Genomic DNA, 20943 nt, shown 5'->3' with positions numbered 1-20943 from the left:
TCTAATGAAATATAAATCATGTGAAGAACCTACTAAAACAGAAGTGCAAAGCTCTAGAAAACGTGGACGTTGTGCAATATGTCCAGGCTCAAAAAATTCCAGCACAACAGTTAGATGTGGGCTATGTAGAATATTTGTATGTAAAATGCATTCAGAAACCACAATTACCTGCGTAAAATGTAAGAACAATAAACGGCAGCAATCAGAAGAAATCGAGTGAAGTACCCCGTAGGTACATGTTTTATGTTTATTATTTTATGTAACAATAAACTATTTTTGTAAATCGTGGTTGTCATATTTTGTTAAAACGCACTAAATTTGGTAAAATCAACTAAAATGTGTTTTGTGTACAAAATACACAGCGCGCCCGGTTATGAAACGGTAGTCGGCGCGCCTGCTGTAGGGTTAAAACAACTACAACAACAAGCTAGTCATGTCAACCAATAGCGACAAAATAGCAGTTACTGATCATGGATTTGGAACCCAAGATCCGACAGCGAAAGATCATCGGGCTTCCCCAGTCGCTAGTAAGCGAAATCCCTATAAAATTTACTGATAAAGTTAACGTTATAGATAACGTATATAAAACGTTATATGAAGCAGGAAAGCTTAGAACCCTCTTACATAAAATGACAAACACGATATCTCTGTATTAGGAGTCTGCGAAACAAGGTGGCCAAACAAAGGACAGTACCTACCTACAAGACTATCAGATATGTATATTACTCTGGGACAAACGATGAGTCACATCAAAACGTCGTAGCGGTCATACTAAAGAAATCGTTTGCAAAGTCTGTAAGAAAATTTGTCCTATTATCAGATCGAGTAATGCTAATTCAATTAGCTATGACAAAAAACACGAACTTACTCTTATAATGTGGGACTTCAATGCAAAAGTGGGGTCAGAAAGTAGTCTCAATATTGCTGAAAAGTTAGGTCTAGGTCAATGAACGATTTAAAAACTCCATAAAATCGGTCAAGACTTACCCAGGTGCCGATATTCGGTCAAACTATACTCTACTGTACTCTACAATCACAGTTAGGCTAAAGAGAGTCTTTAAAAATCAGAAAACCTCAATAAAATCACTAGAAGCACTCCAAGACACATGCACTCTAAATAAGGTTTCTCAAGAACTTAATAACAAGCTCCACGAAATAAGACTAGAAGATACCAACAATATAGATGATTGCTGGGAACAAATAAAACGGCAATAATCACTGCATCACAAGAAAATCTTCTAAGACGACGAAGAGTTAAAAATTACTGGATGGTACAAGACATCTTAGATCTAATGAACGTTCGGAGGGAGTACAAATCCATAAACAGAGAAAAATACAATGAAATACATAAAGAAGTTCGAAAAATAATTTAAGTAGAACAATAGCGATGGATACAAGAATCCTGTTTAGAAATTAAGAAACTGGGGCAACGACATGACAGCTTCCTTTTGCTTAAAAAACTAAAAGAAGTAACAGACAAAAGCAGATCTTACAGGCAAAATATATTACAAGATTTTGGTGGTCGAATTTTAAGTGATACTAAAAAGCGCTATTCCGAATGGGAAAATTACATAATAGAATTATTTAAAGATGACCAAAGAATCTACCAAGAAATAACATCTAACCAAGGTACAGGTCCACCGATTCTAACCTCAGAAGTTAAGAACGCCATCGACCAAGCGAAACAAATGAAGCCTTCTGGTCCAGACGAAATGCCTTCAGAATTGATACAACTATTAGATAATAAGAGTATTGCGATTATCACCGATTCTTCAACAAGATATACACCAGCGGCAAATTACCAGACAACTGGTTAGAATCAATATTTATAACTGCATATAGTGTAGCGACTCTCGACTTATCAGTTTAATGAGTCACACGGTAAAAATTTTTATGAAAATATTGCATAAACTTTATAAGGTAATAACAGTTGATGAGCAGTTTGGTTTTTCGGTATGGGTACTCGGGAAGCTCTTTTTTGCATGCGAATACTCCGCGGTTGATAGAGTACCATATACATTACTATTTTAATGCTTAGACTCAGTTAGTCTGGACACGTATGCCATTAGATTACTAAAAAATCTTTATTACAATCAGACCGCTCGTATTAATAAGATTCAGCTTGTTTATATTAAGCGTGGTGTCAGATGTCGGTGTAGTTTTCAAGAAGGAGGGGTTCTGAATTGAGTAGAGGCCCTTCAGTACTTCTTGGAAAACACACTCGGAGGGAGATAGTTCTCAACCTCAACACGGCGCGTCCCAATGGCTGATAGGGAACGCCCTACAGATATGTGGGACAGGCGTGAATAAGGCTTTGCCAAATAAACACCGGCGTTAGACAAGGTTGTATACTTTCACCTATATTATTTAATCTATATTCAGAGGAAATATTTAGTGAAGCCTTGGAAAAATGCGAACATGGAATACTTCTAAATGGAGAACGCCTAAACAACATCCGTTATGCAGACGACACCGTTATTTTTGCAGACAGTTTGAACAGTTTACAGCAACTGATAAACAAAGTAAATGAAGTAAGTGAAAGATTTGGACTTCAAGTAAATATAACAAAAACTAAATTTATGATCATCAGCAAAAATAAAGTTAGAGACGCTCAACTACTTATCAATAATACACCAGTGGACCGAGTAAAACAGTATAACTATCTTGGAATAACAGTAAATGAACAATGGGATCACTCACAGGAAATAAAATGTAGAATAGAGAAGGCTAGGAGTGCATTCAATAACATGGCCAAACTCTTTAAAAGCCACAATCTTAATCTGGAGATAAAAGTAAGGTTCCTACGATGTTATATCTTCTCAATATTGTATTACGGAGTTGAATCCTGGACACTAACTGAAGCAATGGAGAAAAAACTTGAAGCCTTCGAGATGTGGCTATACAGGCGAATTCTAAGGATATCATGGACAGACAAGATAACCAACGAGACCGTATTACGAAGAGTGGGCAAAGAAAGAGAGGTGATGTATACCATTAAAAGGAGAAAGTTGGAATATCTCGGACATATAATGAGAAACAGCACTAAATACAGATTACTGAAGGTAATCCTACAGGGTAAAGTATTCGGAAAGCGAGGAATTGGGAGAAGGAGAATATCATGGTTGAAGAACCTGAGGAAATGGTTCTCCACAACAACAACGAATCTATTTAAAGCATCAGTCAATAAAATAATTATAGCCAGAATGATTGCCAATATTCGGAACGAATAGGCACTGAAAGAAGAAGAAATAAACACCCGCGGATCAACTGAGAGCATGGCAAAGGGCAGCAGCTATGTCATTACAGGATCGGAGCGGTAGAGAAAAATCTCCTTACCGGTCTGATACTGAATAATCAAAGGCGGTAATTATGATTTAATCGGTTGTGATACTGCGAAGTGACCGAACGATTACTGGTAAAAGTAATCCCCCATTTGTTGGTCAACAGCTACGGGTGGATGAACTGACATGTGGTAGGGCACTTCATTGCCCTGGAGCTGAGAAATTGATTCCAAAGGCGGAAGAGCTAAATTAGTCATTGGGCATTGAGATGTGAAAAGCCACGATATGACTACCGCATTAAAGATCCGTAAGGATATCCCCAGGACACTACAATGGCTGAAAATCCAAAACAAACGGTCCCCAGTCCCGGGCACCCCTTAAGTAGGGAGAGGGTGCTAAGAATCCCCCGGTCAGCCAATAATGTCCCAAAAGTTAAAAGGATCGGTACGTGCAACATTCGAATCATGTACCAAGCAGGCAAAGCAGCAAATACTATTCAAAAAATGACTCGCCTGAACATAGATATTTTAGGATGCAGTGAAGTTCGATGGCCAAATTCTGGAATAAGAATTATAGCTGAATTCCATATCTATTATTCTAGAGACAACACAACAAGAAACAGAAATGGCGTAGCGATAATAGTAAAAAGAGAAATAGCTAAAGCACTAATGGGATTTACGCCTATATCAGACTGAGTTGTGCTATTGAAAATTAACTCAAGTCCGTCTAATATAATTATCATTCAGGTCTACGCAGCGACATCAGAATCCACTGAAGAAGAAATTGAAAATTTCTATCAGACTCTAGAAGACTCTCTAAAACTGACCAAAAAACATGAAATTACTATTATCATGGGCGATTCCAATGGCAAAATAGGTCAAGGTACAGTCGAGAATGTCGTGGGGTCATATGGTCTTGGCATTAGAAACGAAAGAGGAGAAAGACCTAATCCAATTCTGTCAAGAGACGGATATGGCTGTAACGAATACATTTTTTAAATTACATCCAAGAAGACTTTAAAGACATTAACACAAAGACACAGACACAAAAAAATTAAAGAGGTACAGAATACCAGAAAACAACGCAATACATTCATAAATGTAGACATTGAAGGCCAGATTTTGGCCAGATGGAAATGGAAAGAATGTATGCAAGAATTATTCGAAGATGCAGCACGAAGTCCGACTGAAATAAACAATCCCTACGGCCCAGAAATAATAAACGAAGAAGTAACTATGGCCATTAAGCGGATTAAAGATGGGAGATCGCCAGGACCTGATGAGGTGCATGGTGAAATTTTGAAACTATTAGAGGTACACCAAATCACAGCTCTTACGAAACTATTCAACAACATCTACGAGACTGGTTACTTACCAAAAGACTGGCTACTATCAATATTCATTCCACTTCCTAAAAAAAAACCAAACGCTAGAAAATGTGAAGAAAATATATTAATTAGTTTGATGAGCCATGTACTGAAAGTACTCCTTACTATCATTCACTCGCGTATATACACCAAATTAGAAGAACACCTGAGTGAGGTTCAATTTGGATTCAGAGCAGGACTCGGAACGAGGGAAGCACTTGTTAGTTTGCAAGTTCTAATACAGAGAGCCAGGGATGTCAACTGCTATGTGTATGCATGTTTCATTGATTTCCAGAAGGCATTTGATAAAGTCCCACATGGAAAACTAATCGATATCCTAAAAACATCAGGACTCGATGGTAAGGATATAAGACTGATCTTAAACTTATATCTCCAACAAGAAGCAACAGTACGATTAGAAAATGAACTGTCCAAGATCTTCACAGTCAAAAAAGGAGTTAGACAGGGTTGCATATTGTCACCGGCATTATTTAACATATACTCTGAAAACATCTTTAGAGAGGTCTTGGACGAATCAGAAGATGGGATTGCTGTAAATGGCCAACTTATAAACAATATTAGATATGCAGACGATACAGTGTTGCTGGCAGATAGTGCGCAGGGGCTCCAAAGGATGATTGATAACGTTGTAGAAGCATGTAACAAATACGGCCTAAAATTAAATTGTAATAAGACAAAAATATTGATTATTATATTAGTAAGAACACCAACATAAATGCCCAAATTACAATAGGCGGTACACCGTTATAAAGAGTAGAAAAAATATGCTATTTGAGCTGCAATATTAAGGATACTTGGGATCACAGCTACGAAATAAAAACTCGTATTGAAAAAGCCAGAAGCTCTTTCAACAGCTTTAGGAAAATTATCTGCAACTTATCTTTAAGTTTCAATATACGCATAAAAATTCTTAGATGTTAAATCTTTAGTGTTCTCCTCTATGGAGTAGAAAGCTGGAGCCCTACAGAAGATGTCATAAAACTATTATTATAGAGGCATTTGAAATGTGGTGCTACCGACGTATGTTGAGGGTCTCATATATACATTACACAAGTAACATAACTATTCTCCAGAGGCTAAGAAAAGACAAAGAAACTATTAACACAATAAAAAACAGAAAATTGGCTTACTTCGGCCACATCATGCGTAATAATAAATACCGACTTCTACAGTTGATTCTACAAGGCAATCTTAGGAAATGGACTGGTCTAACGTCAACTGATCTATTTCGAGCTACTGTGAATAAAATAAGATGGGTCAATGTGGTCGCCAACATCTCTAGAAGATAGGCACATTTGGAAAAAGTCAGATGTCACTGGTGTTGTTTAATGCCTACACTGAACTTTTTTTTTGAGATACCGTTAAATAATCGTCGCGAAGTTGTTGAAAGGGACGGGGAAATTTCGTCCAGAATAGAACTTGCACGAAAAAGTTTTATTAATTGGAGTTCTATATTGTCAAAGAATGTAAAAGAAAAGAAAAAGTGTGTAATACTTCAAAAATACTTTTTTTTTTAATTCTTTGATTTGTTATAAGTGTGTACAAAAAACATAAAAGTCATTTCATTTGTTTTGTATTGTGCAGTAGAAGTCTGTCATTGACCACACGTCTAAGAGTATTGAAGTGCTACGTCTGGTCCGCTTTGTTCTATGGACGTGAAACCTGGACAACAAAAATAAAAAATATTAACAAATTAGGAGCGTTCGAGTTGTGGTGTTACCGTCGCATGCAAGAACCTTGTAGACAACACACATATCTAACGAACGTGTGCTAGAGATCATGCACAAAGATTGAGAATTAATCAACATCATCAAAATGAGGAAGGTCCAATCCTTCGGTCATATAATGGGAGGACCTAAATATCGCTTACTCCGCTTGATAATTCAGGGCCAAATCGAAGAATAACGCTAGGTCAGAAGAAAAGAGGCAAACGGCCGAGGAATTGTTTCATCTAGCTACCGAAAAACATTTCATCAGCTTGTTAATACGACGATAACCAACACTTGAAAACAAGCACGGCACACAAAAAAGCAGAAATGTGTGAGTTGCGCGGGTTATTTATTCGATCCCTCGTAAATTGAGCTTTGTTTATTATTCACAATCCACCTAGCAAATTGTAACCGAGAGATTTTATCCCCTAGATGCAATCGTTGGAATTGTTGAATGTGGTAAGTGTAAATCATTATTTCTTAAATCTCTTAATCTTTACTTGAAAAACGCCCGTGCTTATTTTCCCGGTGCTGTTTGTTTGCATCTTCTTAGACTGCATTAAAATTTGATGTGGCATTTTATAATTAATTAAAGTAATTTAAATCACTTACACTTTATTAAACTACCAATGAAAAACCGTTAAAATAGTGTAAAAAACAGAAACAAATAATAACTAAATCAATTTTTTGATATAAGGTTGAATGCTCGAATAAATGAACTTTGATAAAATAAAGGCAGATATCGAGCACAGTTTTATTAATTAAATCTTGCCCAGGTATTTTCGCTTACTAGAGCATCTTCAGGGGCATCTGAAATAAGCCAAGAAACGTTTTTTAAATGAAGAAACTGATTAACCTCGATAAAAACTCGAAGTTAATGGATGATAAAGTTTTTTTGTGATTAACGTTTTAAACTTACTTCGTCAATTTTGGGCTATCCAACAATCCCAGAATGTCATAAACATAAAATTAAACATAAACTTATTAACTTCTAGTTTTTATCGAGGTTAATCAATTTCTTCATTAAAAAAAAACACTTCTTGGCTTATTTCAGATGCCCCTGAAGATGCTCTAGTGAGCGAAAGTACTTGGGCAAGATTTAATTAATAAAACTGTGCTCGATATCTGCCTTTATTTTATCAAAAATCAATTTTTGTTCTATTCCTATCCTGAATACAAATTCCTTTTTACCTTTTAATATCCACCATTTGATCTTTTGTAGTCCTCTTAGATGTTTTGGCTTCATTTCGCTTATTAATTTAATGTCCAGGACAAGCAACGTTGCAAGCATATAGCGTCACTGATTTCCTGTTTTGACTATGCATATTATACTAAAAGCCCATGGGACATATTTAAGGGGTCATTTGACCCAGCATGAATCACATATAAATCAATACTACAATATGTAATTGTAACAACTTTAGAAACTATGCCGCTAATTCTTATCGGTACAGGTGACTACACAGGTCAGGCAAACTTACCATTCAAGGGAGGGGCATTTTGATCAAACATATTTGTAAAGCATTTATAACTTAGGTAGGTAATAAAAAAATAATGACCTGCGACCTAATGATGTACAAAAATATTGGTACCAGTATCAGAGACAATGTTTGATTTTCGGAAAATTTTGACCCCATTTTCGGCAATTTTTGATACAGTACGGCATTCATACACATAATTTCGGATCGTTATTTAGATTATTTTTTTTTGTAGCGCCGTACATATCGGCTGGTACACGGGTAAGAAATCTAGGGTTGATTTTTAAGTAGTACAAATGAGGTGATTTGAGCCAATATGAAATTCACTGATTTAAATTTAGTTGCATGAAATAATAACATTTATGGACATGTGTTTAAATTGTTGAATTAAATTGAGTGAGAATTGAGTGAGAATCTATAAATAGCACTGCGATAAAGATAAGGGTAGGATTTATCTTAAGATGGTACATAAGTGGAACAGACTTACAGCTTTTCGGGGATGCGCGTCTGCAATCGCTCAGCAAATTGGCCACAGGAACACCGCTTCGTGTTTGTCAACGTTCTTTTGACTCGCTGTCCCGTTCTCTGATGGGTTGAAAGGCACAGATGCACTAATAGAAACTGTTGCTTTACTTTTAACAAATTGATGATTTAAAATTGAAATTGTTACGATTTACCACCGAATCCGGCTCGAAGGACCAAAAAATTGTATGTTTAAATTGTTGAATTAAATTGAGTGGTCGCTGGTTAATCGTGGTGTTACATAGTTGGTCGATAGGGTGAAGAAATAACTTATAAAATGAAATCTCTTGACACGTTCTTTATTGTCTGCTCTTATGGCAACATATGGAAACATACTACTCTTATAAAATTGTAACGACTTTGCCTAGAGCTGGCAGGGTTGCCAGCCGGCTAGGCAAATTAAAACTTAGGGCTAAGAATTTACATATGGGTACATAGAATAGAAATATTTTAAAACAATAGGATAAAATATTTTGAAACAATTTTAAACAAACTCCCCCGTTGAAGGGTACCTTCAAAATAGATTATAAATTTAAATAAAGTCTTATGTATTAATATTCTCACTAACAGTCTCTTGCTGCATTGGCAACGGACACAAATGACGAACAGAGCGAATAACTGTCTTATTGTTTGTTTTTACCTCTGCCACTCTTGAAAGTTTATCTTTACCGGAATGCAAGTTAATAATACGTCCCAAAGGCCATCTACATGGTGGTTGTTGATAACTGCGAATTAACACTAAAGTTCCAATCTTCAAATGGGACGAAGATTCTTTCCATTTGTATTGCTGTTGCAGTTGCGAAACGTATTCTTTCACATAACGATTCCAAAATTGTTGATACATATGACGAATCGTTTTGTAGTTGGAGAGCCTGCCTATTGGAATTGTGCTTAAGTCAGTGTCGGGAATGGTTGTAATAGGACGGCCAGTCAGGAAATGGGATGGAGTAAGTGGCGATAGGTCAGTTGGGTCATTAGAGAGTGCAAACATAGGTCTAGAATTTAAGACTCCCTCGATCTGAATTAGCAGAGAATTAAAATCTTCGTAGATAAGTTTTTTGTCGAGTAACACCCTCTTTAAATAGTGTTTCATGCTTTTAACTGCCGCCTCCCAAAGACCGCCAAAATTAGGCGGATACGGTGGAATGAAATGCCAATTTATATTATGATCAATAGCGTAATTGTGAATATAAGTATTATTTTTTAAAAGAAATTGACCAAATTGTTTAAGTTCATTGCGAGCTCCAACGAAAGTGGATCCATTATCTGAATAAATGTTATTGGGGATACCTCGTCGAGCTATGAAACGCTTCAAGCAGGATACGAAACAGTCTGTTGTGAGATTTGTAATGAGTTTAAGATGAATTGCTTTTGTACAAAAGCATACAAAAACACAAACGTAACCTTTTATTTCTTTGGCTCGCCTACCCGATTTATTGTTTAGTAAAAATGGTCCTGCAAAATCTATGCCACAGTGCTGAAATGGCAGTGATGGGGTTGTGCGAGCTTCGGGCAAACTGGCCATTGGACAACTGGCAAATGTAGGTTTAAATTTAAAACAAGTAAGACAATTTCTTACCGTTTTTCTTGCAAGGTCTCTCCCCCGAATTGTCCAATAATATTGTCGAATTGATGAGAGAAGGAGTTGAGGACCTGCATGTAATAGGACTTTATGTTTATGTTCAAATAGCAACTTAGTGAAAGGATGATTAGATGAAATTAATATAGGGTGTTTAGAGTTAAAGTCTAATCCAGATAATCTAAGTCGATCCCCTACTCGTAATTCATGATTTTCATCTAAAATGGAGTAAGATTTGAAAGTTTATGTTTGATCGGTAATGTATTACAGTGATCAATTGCTAATCGATTTATGCATTTTATTGCTAAGTATAGCGAACTAGTACAACCGTACGTAACGGTGCTTAATTGGTAAATTGAAAATTCATCTGCTGGGTTGTCCCTCCACAGGATCTGTTGAAGGGGCTTGTGTGCATCATGTATAAGGATCTGCCTATACATTTTACTAACGTCAGCAGACACAACATACTTGTATAGTCGGAATCTAATTAAAATGTCAAATATGTTATTTTGCACCTTTGGTCCAACATATTGTAACTCATTGAGAGACCATCCAGAACTACTTGGACGTGATCCATCGAAGACCACTCTAAGTTGAGTAGTCAGACTACTAGGCTTGTATATGCCATGGTGGGGAAAAAAATAAGTTTGTTCAGTGACCATGTTCTACCCTGGTCATGTGACCTAAATCGATATATTCATGTATAAAATTTTTGTATAATTGATAAAATTGAGGATGAGTTTTAAATCGGTTTTCGAGTGATATGAATCGTTTTTTTGCTATTTCTTTTGAATCTCCCAATAAATCGGTAGAATATTTGAAGGGCAACTTCACTACAAACTGACCGTTTTCATTTCTTTGAGTGTGTTTGGTAAATAGTTCCTCACACTGCACGTCATCTTTTGATAACATCATAGGTTCATTTATCTCATTGAGTTCCCAGAATTTACGTAACTGATTGTCTTCTGGTATAAAGCATTGTGAAAAATTGCATAACGACGTTGATATCGCATTCATTACAGTACCAGATATTACCCACCCAAGTTTGGTATTTTGAAGCACTGGTGCATGTTTTCCTAATTTAATATTACCATCTAATAGCAGTTCCCAGAACAAACTGGCACCTATGATCATGTCAACTTTCTGAGGAGTATTGAAAGTAGGATCAGACAATGCGATATTTGGAGGAATGGAAATTGTAGAGATATCAAATTGTTGTAACGGAATAGTTGAAATGAATGGTGTTACATAACAAGATAATTGAAATTGGAAATTATTTTTGTTTGAGAAAATTTTAATTGAAGTTTTCTTTTTTAAAGTAGAAACCACTTGGTTAATACCAATAATAGCTAATTCGGTATTGGTTAATGGTAACCCTAACCGTTTGACAAACTCTTCGGTAATCAAATGGGATTGAGCTCCTGAATCAAGCAGAGCTCTACATTGATGCAATTTATTGTTTTGGTCTTTAACTTTGAATGTTACTGTCGACAGAATTATATTAGATTGGGTATCTCTGTCTGTAACTAAGCATTGTTGATTTGGGACTGAAATTGCTTGACTATTGTGAGAAATTGCTTGTGAATTGTGTGACACCTGGTCACTATTATTTGGCTGATTCTGAGCACCTACTGATTGAATTGTGTCTCGTGAATTGTATTGATTATTGTTGTTGTATGCATTTGACTGTGTGTTTTGACTTTGATATGAACGAGAATAATCTTGATGTAATAAAGTGTTGTGTTTACGTTTACACTTACGACATGATCCGCTACTGCACCTTTCCTTGGAGTGACCAAAACGTAAACAATTAGGACATAGTTTTAAAGATTTAATATTTTCCCATCTGTCATTAATTGTTAATCTTAAAAATTCGGGGCAAGAATATATCAAATGATCACTCTTGCAAAAATTGCACTGAATTTGATTTATTGCTAAATGAAATTGTGATCGAGATTGTAGAGGTTTCTGAAACCCAGAGTGACTTTTAACGGTCATATGTCTTGTCTCTGTTTAAGGAATTCAAGAAATTCATTTAAATGAGGCAATTCGGCAGAAGTGTGGTATTCTTTCCACTTATTTTGAGTTACTTTGTCTAATTTATTGTACACAACATGAATAATTGTCATATCCCATAGAGTATCTTTAGTGAGCTTCATTCCTTCTAAATATGATAAATGCTTTGAAACTTCATCGATTAACCCTCCGAATTGCATGAATGTGCTTTTATGTATCGAATTTAAATTGAAAATAGATTTTAAGTGGGTGTCGACTAGAAACTTTTTTCGATCGAATTTGTCACAAAGCATATTCCATGCAGCATGGTAGTCTTGGGAATCAGTAAAACCCTCTATTGTTCGTTTGGCATAACCTTCCAACGCAGCTTTTAAAAAGTTAAACTTTTGACCTGCACTTAATGATGAATTTGAATCGATAGTGTTTATAAAATTGGTTTTGAATTCGAGCCACTGCTCATATTCACCATTAAATGTAGGAAGCTTGATTTTCGACAAAAGAAAATTTTGAAGTGGATCGTGATTAACTACATTTTGAGGTGTGACATTTATTACCGGAGAAGAATTGTTTATGTATTCCTCTAAATATGAAATTGCTGTATAAAAATGATTTTCAAATGGATCACGTTCATTAAAATGAATTTCTAATTGATCGTCCGAACATTTCTCCTCGATAGATTGCTGAATAATTTCAAATTGACTTAATAATTCAAGATTATTTTTGTATCGCATATTTACATCGCCTAATGTCGGTTTAAGTGAACCATCAATTATTTTATTTACAAAATTTGTTAATGAAGTTAATTTACGTTTAAGAGAACCTCTATTTCTTATTAATTGTGCAATATCTGAGCTCGACATTATTTATTTTTTAATTGAAATGTTCGTAAATATCTCTAAATCTGACAAGTTATAGTACCATGCAAATTTAAAAAGATCAAAAAAGTCTGAAATACCAGAATCTATAAATAGCACTGCGATAAAGGTTGCCGGCTGACAGGGCTGACAGGGTTGCCGGCTAGGCAAATTAAAACTTAGGGCTAAGAATTTACATATAGGTACATAGAATAGAAATATTTTAAAACAATAGGATAAAATATTTTGAAACAATTTTAAACAACATGCCGTCCATTTTTCACGGTAAATGGGCTTCTTTACAAAAAGGTTTTATACTTTAATACTTTAAAAGTATTAAATTTCAGGTTGTGAGGCTGCTCCCGTAATAAAAATGTTTCTGGTTCAGTTTATTTACGGATTCCTGTTAAAAAATGTCCCCTTTAAACAAATCAGAAGGGTGCCCAGCAAAATTTTTGGGCAGAAATTGTTTAATTTTTGTGCAATTTTTTAAGCAAATTCCAAAAATAACCAGTTTTTGTTCCAAGAAACATTTTTTAGGTTTCTTGGGTCATTTTAAAAGTCTGTTATCATTTTTCTCTAATGTTATAAGTCTTATCTTTTCAAGTTATAAACAATTTAAAGTCTCAAAAAAAACAAAAATGCTCACTTTTGAGGCTGAAAAAATGATAAATTGATTTAAAATGATATGACTAAAAAAATATATAATAAAAAGCTAATTCTAATGGTTCGTTTTTATTGTATTCTTACGAGACATCAAGAACCCGTTCAACTTCGGAGCGATGTGAAAGTGAGTATGCTGTAAAACACAGAAAAATTAATGAAATTATTTATAGTGAAAGTTACTCTTTAAAAACCCTCTATAATATTGCTCTGATATCATTTTATCGTAAAATGATTAAAAAACGGTACAAGGCCCAAAAGAAAAAAAAATTCAAAAACTTTTAAATTATTTCTGTTAATAACTTTTTTATTTTCCATTTAACACTAAAAAGTAATGGGAATAAAGTTGCAGACAATTAAATTTGCTACAAATAATTTTTAATAAAATTTTTTTGTAAGTTGCTAGTTTGAGAAACAGTGCGGAAATCCTTTGCACACCTTATTCCAAGATGACAGTATTCAACAAATTCGGCCAATTTCCGAGCACTGTAAAATCCAGAGTAATTATAATATAATATTAGCTTTGTCTAGAGGTCTTGATTAGAGGTCGACAGCTTTGTCGCGTTTTGAGCGAGCTTCATTTGAGGACGAGTTTTTGACACATAAAAACCGCTATTGCTTTGTGTGTTGGTAAGTATTCATTGAGTAAGTATTCACTTCATTTAGAAAATTGGTAGATTCCTTCAAAGCCCCACATACAGGAACACACTTCCACAATTCTACTAAAATACCGTTGTACTTGTTTCTGTTTGCTCTAAAGCTGTCCACACTTCTCAGGTGACATCATCTGTTCCAAAATATTATATTATCAGGGAACATAATATTATTTAATACTTTGCATTTAATCCTTTGATTTAATTTTATGTCCATTAATGAAATTATTTACTTTATGGAATTCGTATCAAGGAATTTATTACCATAACAGTTGCATAAAAAAGTTCTAAAACCGTCTTCTTGTGGCATGACTAAGTTAAATATTATGTTTATTATGATTAAGCCAGAAATAATCGTAATGAAAATTACATTTTTAACTAACTAATATTTGACGTTTCGATTTGCACTCAGGAAATCGTTTTCAAAAAAGGAATATTAAAAAATTCTGCACAAATGTATAACCAACAAGTTGTTAATAGGTTATGTTTTTTTTTTAAGTTGATGATTGACTTACTTGGCTTCGATCTTGTAGGCTAGCCTGTTTTTGGTTGAACAAAAATCTGAGGGGCACCAACCATAAGCGGATTAAATGAAGCGACAGACATATCCACAATTATACGCAATACATATGCAACACACAATACACAAACATATATTCTACTTAAACACACATTCCACAAACAAATAATACCAAAAAACACAGAAAACAGTCAGAATTTGATATTCCCAAGGTAAAAACACCACCCGGAGTGGAAATCGAAACGTCAAACGTGAGTTAAAAATAAAATTTTCATTACGATTACTTCTGTTTTAATCATATATAAACATAATATTTAACTGTTAGTATTTCCTCTGCATATTTTCAGGACTGCATTTTGCCTTTTGATATTGTCTTTCTTAGGATTGTAAAAAACATACAAATGAATAGTAATTAAATAATTTATTAATTTTAAAACAATACAGTATTGAGTATGTAACAAATAAATAAAAATATTCCACAAAACCTTTGGTCCCTATAAGTTCTATGTCTCGCAAAATTGATAGTTAGAGCAAGAAAATGTTGCACATTATATAGACAAACAAAAAAATGTTACCTTTGTTATCTACTAAGTGGTAAAAAGATATTTCTTTACAAAATTGTATTAATATACAAGCCTACGTTTAAAATATTGAGCTTTTAAAATGATAATACACATGACTACTTTATTCAGAATACATATTCACAATAACTTTATACACATAATAATATAACGGGTGTAACACCTCGCCAAGTTTGTCTTAGAGTTAAAAAAATAATTTAAATTTTGTACGTTTCCATGAAAGTAATGGAAAATACTACAATATAATTATATACCTATTTCTTCGGAAACACTGCTTACGACAGCTTAATTCAAGATTGGATATATTTTCAATTTACTTATATCAAACAATTTTAATTTTGTAACTTAATGAAAATTTTTTAATAGTCTTGTATAAGAGATTTGCATACACTTTAATACATAAAATATACTTCCATTAAGAAGTAATACATGATAAGAAATAAATCAAATATGTACGATCTTCATATAATACACTACATTTGACAGAAATAATGAGAATGTATGGAAAACCAGCAATTACGGCAAAAATACGAGTCCAAAGAGCTAGATGGCTTGGTCACATTATACGAATGCCAGAGAATCGAAATGATAAAACAATACTAAAGGAGGGAGAAATGGGGAAAAAAGAAGAGGACGTCCAGAAAAGAAATGGTTGGAAGCAGTAAAGCAAGCCTTGTCAGAAATAGGCATGAGAAATTGGAGAGAGAAAGCAAAGGACCCAAAAAATGGAGGGAAAATCTAAGTTTTTAGAAGCTAGGGGCCTAGAAGGCCTGTAGTGCTGTTATATATTTGACAGTTCCAAATAGAGCGAGAAAGGGAATTCCGATTGAAAAATATCGACATACTGTACAACAAACTAATGTAAATAAGTATAGAAATAACGACTTATATAAACGACGATAAAAATATTACCTGATTACAGATGAAAAAAAAAAAAATATAATTATTATATATTATAGACAAAAATAGTGGTGGGAGGGGGGATGCCAATCTTTTACTATCTTTCACTTAATATGGATCTGAAGCTATTTTCTTGTGGCATTTTAATGCTATTTATTATCTTTAATGGGAATTAAGATTAATTTTAGTTGAATTAGGTTTATTTTTACGTTTTGATTTCAACTTCAGAATTTTTGGGAAATATTTTCAAATTGCAAATCGCAATGTCAAAATAAAAGTATTTTCAACTGTACTTAATTTCCATTAAAGATAGTATGTAATATCTTTTACTTTCCTTTATTTTACAATTATTTTATCTTGTTCCCAATGAGTAACAAAAACTGTTTCTTTAAAATGTATAGATAATAGTAACTAAAATAAATAAAATACAATATAAGAAATAAATGGTATTCTTATTTTGACAAAAATGTAACAAAATCGGCAAGATGTTACCCAACTTTCTAAATAACATAAAAAACTAATTAAACTTTGACAGATTTCAGTCCTTTTTTGCCTCCAAAATTACGTATTTGAGATAGTAATTGATCTCTGGGATCCAAACTAGGCTCAATGTGTTTAATAGTGGGCTTCTTAAGGTTAACTTTGGGCATCATTGGCGGAGGAGGCGGTTTTACCTCAGGCTCTTTCGGTTCGTTTAAGATTTTACTGGATTCCGTTCTTCGAAGAGTGACTTGTGAAAAAGGCACTTGTGAGTTTGGTTGGAATGATTCTTTTTCTTTAGGTAAGCTTTTGAAACCTCTGACAACTGGTGCTCCGTTGGGTAAGAAACTATTTATTCTAAGGGCGGCTTTCCTCTCTTCTAAGAAACCATTTTGTGGTTTATTATCTGCTGCAGTATCTTGAGATATTTGAGTTACACTAGTATTACCGAAATCTTTAAAAGGTTTTTTAAGTTCTACAGATCTAACTACTGGCACTCTGGACATGTCGTATTCGGAACTGAAGGCTATAGAGTACGGCCTTTGGTTTTTATTAATATCGTTAAAGGGTTTTCTGTAACCTACAGCAGTTGTGTGACTAATAAATGTTTGATTATCTATTATTTTAGGTTGGGAATTAGAGCTAGGGCCTATTTTAATTACAACGTTGCCAGTTTTGGTATCAGTTGTCGTAGTGGGCACTTCAGAACCATTTACTTTAATGCTTATACTTGGTTCGTTTGAGGATTGTACTTCTTTGTTGTTAGTTTTTATTTCTATTCGGTTATTACTAGTAACATTGTTATTAGTGGTATTAACTATTAGTTTAGTAGATACGTTGTTCCCAAGAGTATAGTCTTCATCCTCTTTCACACTAACTGGAACCTTTGGACGGTCAGACCATGTACCCATATTGATAGAGGGTGGTCCCCTATATTTATAAATTTTTTCAGTTGGCAGAGGTTTCTGGATCGTTTCTACGGGAGATAATTTTGTGACTGGCGTTTCTCTTGGAGGATCGATTTTGATTTTTGATTGATCCGGTGCGTTGATATTTTCAAGTGATGTTGTTGGGGTATTTAGTTTATTCTGAATAAGCCTCATTACCTAAAAAATAAATGAAAAATTAGAAATTTGTTTTATTTAGTGTAAAAATTAATAAATAAATTATATTTTTTTAATAACTATGCTATATTCATGCACACTATTTTGTTTGTTTTAATATGTCGTCATATTAACATGTGTTTATTCGGGAACAACAAGAATATCCAAATCTTAGAATGTAGAGAAAGAAGAAATCTTTTTCCTTTACTTATAAAAAGTACCCAAAATTGTAATGGGATCAAATTTTTAGGAATAAATTGAATTACAGAGTAAAAGTGCAGTACAAAGTACAAAAAAAAACAAAAATTTTATAAATTAGGAGGCATTGATTACCAAAGTCGGTGAGTTGTACTAAAATTTTTATTAATAACTTTTTGAATAATTTACTAAACTATTGAATACTACGCAGAATCGAATATAAAGCAAACATATCGCACTAACTTAGTTTCGGATCAGAATCAATAACGAATTAAAAAAGAAGTTTTTAAAATTAATTTTTATATTTAGCGATGTGAAGTTATAAATAAAAAATGTGAATTTGAACTTAGTCGATTATGAGAAAAATTGAGTATGCGGCAAGAATTAGCAACTTCTGACAAATTGTACAAAATTTCTAATACTTTTTTTTCTTCGAGTTACTGTTTCGAGATTGCTGTTGGACCGAGATCTTTTAAATCCAAATTACATGGGTCTCCCAGTTTTTTTCATCGACGATTTGGGTTAAAACGTCTTATATAGATTTTTTTTGTCGTTCCACTTTCCGATCAGAACGTGGAACCATTATTCTATACGTTGCAGATAATGCTGATATAAATAGAACTACGCTATATAGACTGTTATAGCATTAGGCCTACCGGGGAAACCACGTTAAAAATTGCACCAACTATACACTACCTTATAGGTAGCGGGAAACAAATTCAAATTAACAATATTATGAAGAACAGATCTATCAACTTTTTTAATCGTTTGAAATGACCTTGAACAACTTTTTTTGCAGATGTGAGATTGATGTGGACTTTTTACATTTTATTTATAATGAAGTCCCGAATATTCTTACCTAACCTTAATCCAAATTTCCATGTATATCAGTGGATACAAGGTATTCAATGACATTGTTTTAATTATAACTAATTTAAGGAGTTAGATGTAGGATTTAAACGGTTATAAAATCTTAAATTATAATGTTTAATGTTAATTGACATTGATTTAATTCATTTATCCGCTTTAATTTACAATTAGACGAATTTTTTATGAAAGGGCTAGTATTCACCAGTAAAAAATTAAAAGCAACCAATGGCTAAAACTGAAGTGGAGGGTAAGTAAAACCTACATTTTTATGTAATTTGGTGGTGACACGGAAAACTACAGGGTATCGCCGTATTTCACATTCATTTTCTGGCCTATATTACGTCGGTCAATAACTCCGGGAAGTAAGCATGAGATGGAGACTGTAATGAATTTTGAATTTGTCATTTCTATAGTCCTAACCTTTAAAAGCATATTGTTAAAATGTTCATGCCATTCGGATTATTATTTATCCAGTTACAGTGTTTGAAGTGTGACTACCTTTATGATTTTTATAAACATTGGATTCAAAGCAATCTCGTATGTTGATTTATCCAGTGGCGCACCCAGAATTAGTCTGAGGAGGGGGGACTTAATTTTTTTCATGACCCTACCTCCATTTTAAGTCCCTAAAATTTGTGTTTTAGTTTAATTTAAAGTACTAAAGATAGCAGTGCCAAAGATTCAGGCATCTATTATCCTGCCTACCAACTAAAACGACCCTCTCTTAATTGTGAGCATTTGACTGTCGCACGTACCGTACTCCGAAAGTGGGGTGGTCGCTGTAAGATTGACGACATTTTTTGAACACTCCCTTCTCTTATCTAGATCTTATCTATTGTTCTGAAACTATTTTCTTGTGGCATTTTAAAGTAATTACTATTTTAATGGGAATAAGCCACAATTGAAGGTTAAAATAAGTTTATTGACGTTTGACATTAATCCAACTTGTAAATACAATACATTTTGGAGACGGCTATCGCCGTATTCCCGTTCTCCTCCGCCAATCCTGCCGGTCCAAGGCATGCTCCTTCTCCAAACTTCTCGATTTCATCGCTTTTCTAATTCCTTCATTCCATGAGCGTCGAGTTCTACCTCTTTTTCTTCTTCCAGGGGGCTTCCATTTGTGAAGTTTTTGGGGCCAACGGTCGTCAGGCATTCTCAATAGGTGTCCAAACCATTTTGAATCTCTTCTTTCTATTCTGTCAATGACGTTTCTGTAGCATTCGTGTGATTTCTTATAGATTCGTTGGTCTTCTTTTCCTGCCTTGATGCTCTAGGACTTCTCAAATAATCCATTTCAACTGCCAACAATCTTCTCTTCAGGTCTGCATTAATTGTCCATACTTCAGAGCCATAACAAAGAACTGATTCAACCATGGTTTGTCCTATTATTTTTTTGTTCCTTTTGGAAATGTTGCGATCCCACCATAAGGAGTTCAGACATCCTACATTTTTACGTCCCTGATTAATTCGGTGTTTAATTCCGGTTTCTCCCAAGCCGTTCTTAGCAAAGAGTGCACCTAAATATTTAAATTTTTTCACTTGTTTGAATTCCACGTTCTCGTCGATAAACACTTCAAACCTTGCATCTGAATTGATAACTAAATATTCTGTTTTCTTCATGCTGACTTGTAACCCCCATTTTACATATTCTCTGTATAGACGCTTTATTATGATTTCTAGATCATTAGAATCTTGAGCTAGGATGACTTGGTCATCCGCAAGGTTTATGGAGAACAGTACGTCATTTCCTATGGGGGATTCCCATTTCCTGGCAGTGGTTTTTCCAATTTTGGAGGGCTGCCTCAATATATAAATTAAACAATTAAACACCCAAAACCCCCCGGGTACGCCACACCGACACCAAGGATGGTGAGCGCTGCGGAATGCCAAATGATGCATTTATTTCCGAAAACATCGAAAAAATGATGAAAATTAATTTGGAAAGCCGGAAAGTGAAGTTGCAAGAGATAGCAGACACTGTAAAATAAAGGGTAGTATTTTGACTATTATACATGAAACCTGTTTTCCAAATGGGTGCCGCATTTTCTCACACCAGAGAAAAAACAATACAAACAATAACGAATTGATGGATCTTGGTGCTGTTTGGATATGTCTAGTCATAATAGCCATTATGAGTGCCAATCTC

At 34.2% G+C, this 20943-nt stretch overlaps 3 protein-coding genes across 6 annotated transcripts in view; all 3 read right to left on the bottom strand.

The window, feature by feature from the left end:
- Nucleotides 1–8921: 8921 nt before the first annotated feature.
- LOC140434217 (uncharacterized) lies at nucleotides 8922–9902 on the bottom strand. The gene has a single exon (XM_072522312.1). The coding sequence runs from the start codon at nucleotides 9900–9902 to the stop codon at nucleotides 8922–8924; it is 981 nt and encodes a 326-aa protein (XP_072378413.1).
- Nucleotides 9903–10607: 705 nt separating this feature from the next.
- LOC140434208 (uncharacterized) lies at nucleotides 10608–11090 on the bottom strand. The gene has a single exon (XM_072522300.1). The coding sequence runs from the start codon at nucleotides 11088–11090 to the stop codon at nucleotides 10608–10610; it is 483 nt and encodes a 160-aa protein (XP_072378401.1).
- A 3978-nt stretch (nucleotides 11091–15068) lies between these two features.
- The window catches only part of LOC140451924 (uncharacterized), an 804624-nt gene continuing 798749 nt past the window's right edge, over nucleotides 15069–20943 (bottom strand). For all 4 annotated transcript variants that reach the window (XM_072545895.1, XM_072545904.1, XM_072545917.1 and 1 more), the window contains one exon: nucleotides 15069–17729. In XM_072545895.1, coding sequence (XP_072401996.1) covers nucleotides 16665–17729 — 1065 coding nt within the window. In that variant the 3' untranslated portion in view covers nucleotides 15069–16664. The remainder of the gene's footprint in view (nucleotides 17730–20943) is intronic.

This window comes from Diabrotica undecimpunctata, chromosome 1 (genome assembly GCF_040954645.1).
Source record: "Diabrotica undecimpunctata isolate CICGRU chromosome 1, icDiaUnde3, whole genome shotgun sequence".
Classification (NCBI taxonomy): Eukaryota; Metazoa; Arthropoda; class Insecta; order Coleoptera; family Chrysomelidae; genus Diabrotica; species Diabrotica undecimpunctata.
The sequence above is the reverse complement of the archived record's forward strand: the minus strand, read 5'-3'. Positions and strand labels throughout refer to the sequence as shown.

Bases quoted from the DNA above. Each gene is read 5' to 3' on its own strand.
- LOC140434217 (XM_072522312.1), bottom strand. From the start codon at position 9,902: ATGGCCAGTTTGCCCGAAGCTCGCACAACCCCATCACTGCCATTTCAG.
- LOC140434208 (XM_072522300.1), bottom strand. From the start codon at position 11,090: ATGATCATAGGTGCCAGTTTGTTCTGGGAACTGCTATTAGATGGTAAT.